Source organism: Gymnodraco acuticeps, unplaced genomic scaffold (assembly GCF_902827175.1).
Source record: "Gymnodraco acuticeps unplaced genomic scaffold, fGymAcu1.1, whole genome shotgun sequence".
Lineage (NCBI taxonomy): Eukaryota > Metazoa > Chordata > Actinopteri > Perciformes > Bathydraconidae > Gymnodraco > Gymnodraco acuticeps.
In genome coordinates, this window is record NW_022990258.1 from 131391 (window position 1) to 142350 (window position 10960).

Genomic DNA, 10960 nt, shown 5'->3' on the forward strand with positions numbered 1-10960 from the left:
GCGGCGGAGAGGAACGACACGCCGACCCCCACGACTCCTGAGCACGGGAGTCGGAAAAGCGACTTCCGCCTGTGCGTCCCCCGGAAGAGGAGGGACCGGAACAACAGGTCCTAAATCCGTGACCGGGGTCACAGCCGGGGGGCGTCCCTGTCGCAGAGGTCGAGCCAGCACCACCGGCTGGCCCAAGTCCAGGTGAGCAGCCTTCACCCGGTCTACTGAGACGTGCTCGGCTTTGCCACCCAGGTCGACCACCAGGTGCTTGTCCCTGTGCTCCAAAAACTGAAAGGGGCCGTAAGGGGGTTGTAGGGGGCCTCTGTGCACGTCGTGCCGGATGAACACGTGCCCTGCCGGTCCCTACTGAGTAGTAGGGACCGGAGCAAAAGACCCAGTGACGTCTTGTAGGAAAGCCCGCTGGGCTGTCGCCGACCAGGGAGCCGATGTATTAGGGAGGAAATCCCAAGGAACCCTCAGCGGCCGACCGTACACCATCTCAGCTATAGAACACTGCAGATCCTCTTTAGGCGCAGTCCTCAGGCCCAACATCACCCAAGGCAGCTTGTCGACCCAATTACCGTCCGTAAGGCCGGCCTTGAGGGCCGTCTTCATGGAGCGATGGAACCGCTCACAAAGGCCGTTAGCCTGAGGGTGATAAGCGGTAGTCCTGTGCAGCTTAACCCCCAGACCACTTGCCACGGCGTTCCAGAGCTCGGACGTGAACTGTGAGCCCCTGTCCGAGGAAATGTCTGACGGGGTGCCAAAACGACACACCCACGTCGCAATGAAAGCCCGGGCAATGTCTGCGGCTGATGTTGACACGAGAGGAACCGCCTCCGGCCAACGGGTCATCCTGTCCACCATGGTGAGGAGGTAGGAAAAGCCCTGAGAGGAGGGCAATGGACCAACCAGGTCGATATTGACGTGGTCAAACCTCCTCTCAGGCACCAGGAAACGCTCCAAAGGGGCCTTCGTGTAGCGGTGCACCTTAGCGCGCTGACAAGACATGCACTCACCAGCCCAAGTCCTCACATCCTTCTTCAGCCCATGCCAGACGAACTTCGCGGCCATCAAGCGCACCGAAGGCTTAACACTGGGGTGTGACAGTCCGTGCACTGCCTCAAACACAGAGCGCCTCCAGCTGGCGGGAACGACTGGCCGCGACAGGCCCGTGGAAACGTCGCACAGGAGGGTAACGCCCGCGTCGACGAACACCATGTCCTCCAAGCGCAGCCCCACGCCCTCCACCTTCAGAGCCTGGACGCCGGGGTCTGTGACCTGGTCCGCCGCCATGCGAGTATAGTCCAGGCCCAACTAGACTGCTCCGATAACGACCCTAGAGAGGCAATCTGCAACCAGGTTCGACTTGCCAGCCACGTGTTTAATGTCTGTGGTTAACTCCAAGATGTAGGAAAGCTGCCGCTGCTGATGTGCCGACCAAGGCTCCGCCACTTTAGACATGGCGAAAGTGAGCGGCTTGTGGTCGACAAACGCCGTAAATTCACGGCCCTCCAGCAAAAAACGGAAATGCCGCAAGGCCAAATAAAGTCCAAGGAGCTCTCGGTCAAAGGCGCTGTACCTGCGTTCTCTGGGCGTCAGCTGGCGGCTGAAAAAAGGCGAGTTGCTGCCAAGCGCCCTCCACCCACTGCTCGTGCACCGCACCAACAGCGTAGTCCGATGCGTCTGTGGTAATGGAGATGGGAGCCGTGGATGATGGGTGCGCCAACAGGGCCGCCTGAGCCAACGCAGTCTTGACCTCCGTGAAAGCAGACGCAGCTTCCGCCGTCCGATCGCCTGGACGGGGGTCGTACCTTTCAAAGCCTCATACAGCGGCCGCATAATGTGAGCGGCCCGGGCGATGAAACGGTGGTAGAAAGTCACCATCCCCAGAAACTCCCGGAGCGACCGGGCTGTGAGTGGACGAGGAAAAGCCACAACACTCTCCACCTTCGCCGGCAGGGGTGCTACACCGCCTTTGGTGACGCGGTGTCCGAGGAAGTCAATGTCAAACACCCCAAACTGGCACTTTGCAGGATTGATTATCAACCCGTGTTGGCTGAGCCTCGCGAAAAGGGCTCGGAGGTGTGACAGGTGCTCTTCCACCGAAGCGCTGGCGACAAGTATGTCGTCCAGGTAGACGAACACGAACGGCAGGTCCCGCAGCACCGAATCCATCAGGCGCTGGAACGTTTGGGCGGCGTTCTTGAGCCCAAAAGGCATCCGCAGGAACTCGAAAAGTCCAAACGGCGTTATCACTGCTGTCTTAGGGACGTCCAGGGGATGCATGGGCACCTGGTGGTAACCACGCACCAGGTCCACTTTCGAAAACACCGACGTACCGGCCAGATGTGCCGAGAAGTCTTGGATGTGCGGCACCGGGTAACGGTCAGGTGTCGTGGTGTCGTTGAGGCGGCGGTAATCCCCACAAGGGCGCCAACCACCGTTCGGCTTGGGAACGACGTGTAGAGGAGAGGCCCAAGGACTGTCAGAACGGCGGACGATGCCCAGGCGTTCTATGGTTGAAAACTCCGCCCTCGCTTCAGCAAGATTAGAAGGGTTCAACCGCCGGGCTCTGGCGTAGACTGGGGGACCTTCGGTGGAGACGTGGTGCTCCACCCCATGCTTGGTGGTGAGCGTGGAGAAGGTGGGCAGCGTCAGGTCTGGAAACTCAGCCAACAGCCTGAGAAAAATGTCTGCTCCCGACAGCGAGCCCAACAGCCCGTCGTACGCTGCCTTGCCAAGTGTACACACGAGGGAGGAAAACGTCAAAGCATCAACCAAACGTTTATTTTTAACGTCCATAAGGAGTCCGTGAGCACATAAAAAATCCGCCCCGAGGAGGGGAAAATAAATGTCTGCCGTCACAAAATCCCAGTTGAACTGCTGTCCTCCAATACACAAACACATAGGCCTCACGCCGTATGTGCGAATGGGGCCGCCTTTAGCCGTCGTCAACCGGGGTCCATGTCCCCCACGAGCGACATCTTCCCTCGAAGCAGGAACTACACTCCGTTGAGCTCCCGTGTCACACAAAAACAAGCTTCCCGAGACTCTGTCGCTGACGAAGAGAAGCCTGCTCGTGCCGCCAACGCTCAGGGCCACTACCGAGCGCTGGCTCCTCCGTTTCCCGGAGGCTTGTAGCTGCATGGAGCGACACACTTCTTCGCGCTGGTCCCGAACCGCGCGTGGTAAAAACACTCTCCTGTGTCTCCACGCCGGCTTGCTGCTGTCGCGTCCAGTCTCCCCCAAGCTTTCTTAACTGTTGTGGGGGCGCTGAGAGTCACAACTAATGCCTCTGCACCGGACTGCTGGGTAGCCAGGAAAAAACGGTCGGCCTCTTCAGCCAAGGCACGGGGCTCCGTAATGGACGTGTTGGCAAGCACCGTCTGGACCCGGGAAGGCAAGTGGCGCAGGAACGTCTCCATGAACAAAATCCGGGGGTCTCCCCCCCCTAGCAGATTTAGCATTTTCTCCATTAGCTGAGATGGCTTGCTGTCTCCTAGGCCTTGAATGTCAAGTATCTGGCGGGCCCTCTCCTTAGCAGATAAGCTAAATGTCTTAAGGAGAAGGGCCTTAATCGCCTCATATTTGCCATGGTGTGGGGGTCTGCGATAAATCCGACCAACCTGGACGACGTGGAGCTTCCTAGCGCTGCTACAACATGGTAGTATTTCAGGTCCCCGTCACGGACCTGTCGGCAAGCGAAGTGCGCCTCCTCGTGTGCAAACCACGCCGCAGCGGCATGCTCCCAAAATCTCCGGCAGCTTTACGAAAACATCGCAATTAGCTATGTTCATTGGGTCTTCGGAAACTTTCTCGAAAACGTTGGGGTCACCAGTGTAGAGCCGATGAATGGGAGTCGGAGGCGGGGTGTTCAGTATAGAACTCCATACTTTATTATCTTGAACATCAGACAGGTAATACATTAGCTGTTACTGCATGTGAAGCTAACATGAATGAACAACCAACCCGGTGCCCTCGCTAACGGGTCCGGGTTGCAACACACACCAAACACACAGTGAATTATGTCCTCACACATGACACCACACTGTACAATAAACGACATGCTAACCAACATGTAGCTCAGATCAGAGACTTCACGGTTTTATTATGTAGAAGTCAATACCAAAATAAGTGGGATCCTCGATTGCAATTTTGTACAAAAATAAAACAATAATCCCATTTATTTCAACATGAACTCCTTCATTGCCCTTTCCATACGTTTTAAAACATCATGGTTACATTACATGGCAACTGAGGAGCCTGTGAATATTTGTTATGGTTAAATACTAGATTTAACAATTAAAGTCCTCCAACTCATACGACCAAATAGGTCGATTGTTCAAGCCCTTATTACGACCAAATAGGTCGATTGTTCAAGCCCTTATTACGACCAAATAGGTCGATTGTTCAAGCCCTTATTACGACCAAATAGGTCGATTGTTCAAGCGCTTAGTATGACCAATACGTTTTAAAGTTTTCGACCTCTAGTCCTCCCGTAGACTGCAAACGTTACAGAGGGTCGTTTATTCACAAATAACCCTCTCTGTAAAATTAAAGGATAGTTTGGCCATTAAAACGCTTTTTGATTAGATTTCTAGCGAGAAGTGTATATTGTACTTTTAGAATCCACGTCCAGTGGATGTGTAGGATCTATAGTTTGATAGAAATTACGAAGAGGATTTGAGGTTTCACCAGGAGAACGTGTATATGCGGCAGCTTCCATGTAAAGTTAGCGTCAACCCTCATGGGGTGAAAACAATATTTCCGGTCTCGAAGTTTTCACAATAAAACCAATGATCAAATGATTTAACCGTGATATCTGCAGAACTCATCCACTAAAAAACATCAGTTTATCCTTGTTGATTACACGACATTAATTGGTTTAAATTGTGTACAATGCTTTTGTGTTTTTCCCATAGGTTTTTCCCTTTCGATTCTGAGAGACACATTTCTTTTTTCAGAGGTTTTGATAGGCTAAAACATCGAACTACCCATAATCCTGGATGTTTTAGCAGCAATGTACGTTGGGTGTTTATGCGATATGAAATCGGAAAACATAAATAAAAAAATAAAAAAACTTTATTCCGAGTGTTCTTGCTTTTCTCTTTGAAAGTCATCACATAACGGCATTGTAATACACGGTTCGGCTGCATTGAATATTACATATCTGCCGTAGTTCTTTATTTATAGAGCCCTGATGAGAAGACTTCTAGACAAACAGGAGAACTGCCGTCAAAATTGAATATGTGACGTGGATCATAAATATATAAGCAATTAAACAACATCTTACATTTCTCTTCACACAATACGTCTCCTTGCAGTATCAACACTAATTCGGATTACTTTTATATTTGATCCAATTAGTAGATAGTCTGTATTTACACCATAACGGTGCATAGCTGATAGAAAGGGACTTGTAGTTTTTAAAGATATTACTGATTTTCTTTGAATTGAAGAATGTAAAGACTGAGTTGAGAGAATAGTGGGTGATGGGAGACACATCTCTGGAATCACAATTTCAATAGCTGATATTATTATGTTTTATAACTAGACCACTGTTTTTTTAACCTGTAGTGGTTAAAGCACGTTATTGAATTGTGTTGTTGAATGTTATATTTGATGAACAATTCAATTCAATTCAATTCAAAACCTTTATTTATACAGATAAAACCCATTGAGATCATAGACCTCTTTTACAATGGTGACCTGCTTTAATTAGTTCCAAACATTAATACAAACATGACAGAAAACAAAGGACATTATATGATACTACAGTTTGTATACTAGTAGCATTTACAGACACCAATATTTTCTGATTGTATAGCGTCTATCCTAGCTTTAAAAACATGAAATGGAATCAAACTGCTTAGCTTCCATTCCTTTTGTAGACTGTTCCATGCTAGCGGCGCTGCGCATCTAAAAGCTGTATTTCCTAATACAGTCCTAGCAGTTGGCACATGTAATACAACCACAGCTTTAGATCTCAGGCAGTAGCCATTTACAATACGCTGTGAATGAAAATGAACACATTTAAATATTAAGAGTAGCCTACATACAACATTGGGGGAAAGTAGAAAGCATGATATAAATATAGAATAGAAAAGATCAAGAAGATACTGTAGTGATCTCTACAATAAAACAGTTTAGTGCAGGACGTCCAAAGATATTAACAGGAGGATGCAAAACAGACAAACTAATAGGGCTTTATTTAAACATTAAAGAATACTTTAAGTTAAGGTCTTCATTTGAATAAGAAAAAAACATTGGGGTTATCCACAGATAAATATGAAGTCTGACAAAGTGCTTAATGTCCAATATATTGCATAGTTTATTTTGGCCCTTGACAATCACCTTCCCTGAATTTGACGCAGGTGTAACTAAAGTCTGATTTAAGGGTTGTTTATATTTCACATCATTAATCAGAATCTGCAAAGTGACTAAAATAAATGCAGTGGAGTAAAAATACCAGCTTAAGCTCTGAATTGTAGTGGAGTATAACAAAGTAGTACATGCTGCTGTAACAAAAACATTTCCCAGCTTGGGATCAATAAAGTATATATCTTATCTTATCTTAAGATGATCGATGGCTACTGCCATATTTGCAAAATGTGCCTCTGAACCTTGACAAGTGCATGTTTCAGGCGTATCAATGAACAACAGGAGGGGTCACAGACATAAGACCAGCTGTTAAATAAAGCTCCTCTGACCTTAGCTGTCATGTGGGTATATTAATGCTGCCCATTATGGACACAAGCAATTTTCACCCATTTATTAATTAAATGTTTTAAATGTGATAACACCACTGTGTTTCCTATCCCCTAAACCTCCAGGGATGTATACAGTTTAATACTGGCAACTTCATTGCGGGAAATACGAAAATGTCTTTTAAAACTACAATTCCCAGTAGAGACGTGCCATAGAACATGTTGCGAAACACACAATAGCCAGCATGTCTGCCGTTGTTCCATTTCATTTCAAAGAGCTGTTTGACGCTCAGCGTAACCTTGTCGCACTGCCACTCCAACATCCAATCACAGGGCTTGAGGGCTAATCAAGGGGTTTGTAAAGCAAGGCGGATGCTGTAGTCCCAAACGATAGCTGAGGATTCTGGGTAGTGTAGTGTCTTCGGAAACTCTTAGTGTCTAAACTCCGAAAAAACTATTTGTTTCTCCAAATCGAAGGTTAAAAACACAAAAGCATTGTACACAATTTAAACCAATCAATATTGTGTAATTCACAAGGATAAACTGATGTTTTTTAGTGGATGAGTAATGCAGATATCACTGTGTAATCATTTGACAGTGAGGGGAATACTTCCGGTTTTATTATGTAAACTTCGAGACCGGAAATACTGTTTTCACCCCGTGAGGGTTGACGCTAACTTTACATGGAAGCTGCCGCATATACACGTTCTCCTGGTGAAACCTCAAATCCTCTTCGTATATCTATCAAACTATAAATCCTACACATCCACTGGATGTAGATTATAAAAGTACAATATACACTTCTCGCTAGAAATCTAATCAAAAGCGTTGTAATGGCCAAACTATTGCACAATTTAGGATTTTCCAGAGAGGATTATTTGTGAATAAAAGAATCTCCGGAGCGTTTACAATCAACATGTTGTTTCTTACACGACCACTAGAGGTGCTACACTTTGAAACGTGACTCTGGGTCGTAATATGCGGCTGAACAATCGACCTATATGGTCGTTTTTTGTAAGAGGACAGGCTGGTATATTCTTAACAAATAAAGACAGACAACATGTATAACGTATAAATATTGACTCTTTTATTATACACATTACCCTTTCTTTCTCTGAACAATGTATAGTGAAGACACATATTGTAATACTTTATCTTATGATATATCTACCATCTTATGGAAACAATACAGCAAAGAAGCTATTAAATAACATCTTTCAGGACTTTTGAAGATCAATTTGTGCCTTTGGTTGCATCTGATCCTTAAATAAAATACAGGGTTTTGTCTGCACGGGGTAACAGAAAGACATCTGAGTATCGAATAGGTTCTCGAGATAATTTATACATATTATAAACGAGATCAGCGCCACAGTACTCGTACTATATCTTTCTGGAAAAACCCCTGAATATAATTTAAAACGTTTAAAGCAACAGTCAGGAATGTTTCTAACATAAGAAACGGCCATCTTTATGTTCTGCACACTGTGACTAACAAAGTGGGAGAAGAGACGCAAATGTACGCAGAATTGTGTCTAAATAAACGTGAGAATGTCCAAAACATTAGATAACAGGACATTTTCAATTGTGTTTCCTCACCATTTAACTACATGTATTCCCATTTGTTAATTTCTGATCGTCACAATTCTTTACCTTCACTTTCCCAGGGGTTGCCCTTTTGAATATGATGATAATCTTTTCTCTTACTGCTTTGATTTGCAGTCCATAGATAATAGCGTTCATAGCCGGCGGGACCACGTGGATGATGATGGACGCCAGCTTCCTGTGATCCGATAGGTGAGGGAAGCGGTGCAGGATGATGATGATGCAGCCTGAAAACAGCAGGATGGCGTACGCGGCCAGGTGAGTGGCGCAGGTCTGCAGCGCCTTGCTGTTCAGAGCCTGGCTCTTACTGCGCAGACACACCATGGCGATCCTCAGGTAGGTGAGCATGACGCTGCACAGGGACATGGCCATTATGAGCATGCCGGCGCCGAGGCCGTAGACGTGGTTGATGAGAACGTTTTCGCAGGACAGCTTGAACAAGGAGGCGTTGTCGCAGAATGGGTTGAGGATAACCCTCCTGCAAGGCAAGGCAAGGCAAGTTTATTTATAAAGCATTTTTCAACCCAAGGCAATTCGGTACCACTTTACAAGACCACCCTTATAAAGGATTCATAAAGGGTTATGAATTAGGTTATTAATTAGGTTGTAAACAGTTTATTAATCATTAAGAAGCATTTATAAACCAGTTCTAACATAGTTTTCATACGTCAACACAGGCTCACTATTTGGCAAGATGACTAAGCCTTATATTGGCTACTTAACGAGAATCAACTCAGTGAGCAACAGATACCAAGGATGCTGGCTGATGAAGGAGACGAAATAAGCTAAGTAGCCAATATAAGGCTTAGCAGTACAGATAAATGTGGGCTCACTATTTGGCAAGCAACCGGTCAACTGGTTATCTCATGTCTTATAAAAGCTTATTAATGATTTGAAAAGTGTTCATAAATTAATTACACACTATTCGTGAACCATTCATAAGGGTAGTCTTATTGTAAAGTGGTACGGGCAATTCAACGTGCTGTACAAAAATGAAAGACATAAAACACCTTAGAAACATCAAAAAGCAAAGATAATAAAACATGAATAAAAGTTACAGTGCAGTTTAAGATGTGAATAGTTCAATTAAAAGTAGCAGCAAAAAGAAAAGTCTTCAGCCTGGATTTAAAAGTAGTCAGAATTGCAGCGGACCTGCAGGTTTCTGGGAGTTTGTTCCAGATGTTTGACAATATCACAAACCAAATTCTCACATTCCTCTATCTAGTCTTCCCGTGAAATTATAGTTATTTTGACAGTTTTCTAAGCTTTTTATAATCCTTTCATCCATTTTGAATCCCCAGACAACACATTTCCCCTGTTTACTGTTATACGAACCCATCTTTGATAATTTAACCACCTGCAGCGAGACAGACGCACACTGAGGCCGATGAGGATCCCCACCAGCAGGAAGGAGAGCGACCACGCCCACACCGACAGACCCAGCAGCATCCTGTGGGTCATGTTGGCTGCGTAACGCAGTGGGTTGCAGATGGCCATGTAGCGATCGAACGCCATGATGATCAGCACCGTGTGAGAGATGCATAAATGGAGGTGAGCACAGAAGGCCTGGAGGACGCACTCATCATAGGACATGAAGTGCTGAGACATGGGGATAAAGACGTCACTCAGGATCCTCGGGATGATGGCGGAGGCCCCGAACACATCGTTAATGCTCATGTTGCAGAACAGAAGGTACATGGGCTGGTGCAGGCTGCGCTCCGTGCTGATCAGAACCACCAGCCCGATGTTGGACACCATGATGAAGAAGTAGATGAGGAGGAGGAGGATGAAGGCTGGGACAGAGGAATGAGGCGTGACCTTCAACCCCTCCACAATTAGAACATCCAAATCTAAAGTTTGGTTCTCCATTCTGCGGGGGGAGGATCCTGCAGAGAGAACAGTGACTGTGATGTGCAGTGCAAAGTTAAATACACTTTACAAACAAAGGACACTACAGGAGTATAAAGGATCTTCCGTACCACTTTATAATAATACTATCCTTATAAAAGGTTTACGAATAGTTTGTAATTCATTATTAGTATTAATTAGGTTGTGAACACTTTATAAATTATTAATAAGCTTTTATAAGACATGAGATAAACAGGGCAACTCTGACCGGTAGCTTGCTAAATAGTGAGCCCACATTTATCTGTACTGCTAAGCCTTATTAGAAATGGTAGTAACTCATTAATAAATGGGAATGTGTTTTACACTTTACAATAAGGCTCCCTTTTGGCAAATATAAATGTTAGTAACTCGTAAATAAATGGTCATTAGAGATGCCAAGAAACATCAAGATGGAAGGGGGGATAATCAACTCAGTGAGCAACAGATACCAAGGATGCTGGCTGATGAAGAAGACGAAGTAAGCTAGGTAGTCAATATAAGACTTAGTAGTACAGATACATGTGGGCTCACTATTTAACTTACTTCGTCTTCTTCATCAGCCAGTATCCTTGGTATCTGTTGCTCACTGAGTTGAGTCATCTTGCCAAATAGTGTGCCTGTGCTGATGTATGAAAACTATGTTAGAACTGGTTTATAAATGGTTCTTAATGATTAATAAAGTGTTTACAACCTAATTATAAACCCTTTATGGATCCTTTATAATGGTAGTCTTATTGTCAAGTGGTACTGGATCTTCTAAATATGCTGCA

General features: G+C 45.6%; 1 protein-coding gene across 1 annotated transcript; it reads right to left on the bottom strand.

The window, feature by feature from the left end:
• Positions 1 to 1308: 1308 nt before the first annotated feature.
• On the bottom strand, positions 1309 to 10172 carry LOC117549069. The gene is made up of 5 exons (XM_034220660.1): positions 9661 to 10172; positions 8352 to 8781; positions 2305 to 2727; positions 1942 to 2256; positions 1309 to 1503 (listed from the first exon to the last, which is right to left on the bottom strand). The coding sequence occupies exons 1-5, from the start codon at positions 10170 to 10172 to the stop codon at positions 1309 to 1311; spliced, it is 1875 nt and encodes a 624-aa protein (XP_034076551.1).
• Between the last annotated feature and the right edge of the window lie 788 nt (positions 10173 to 10960).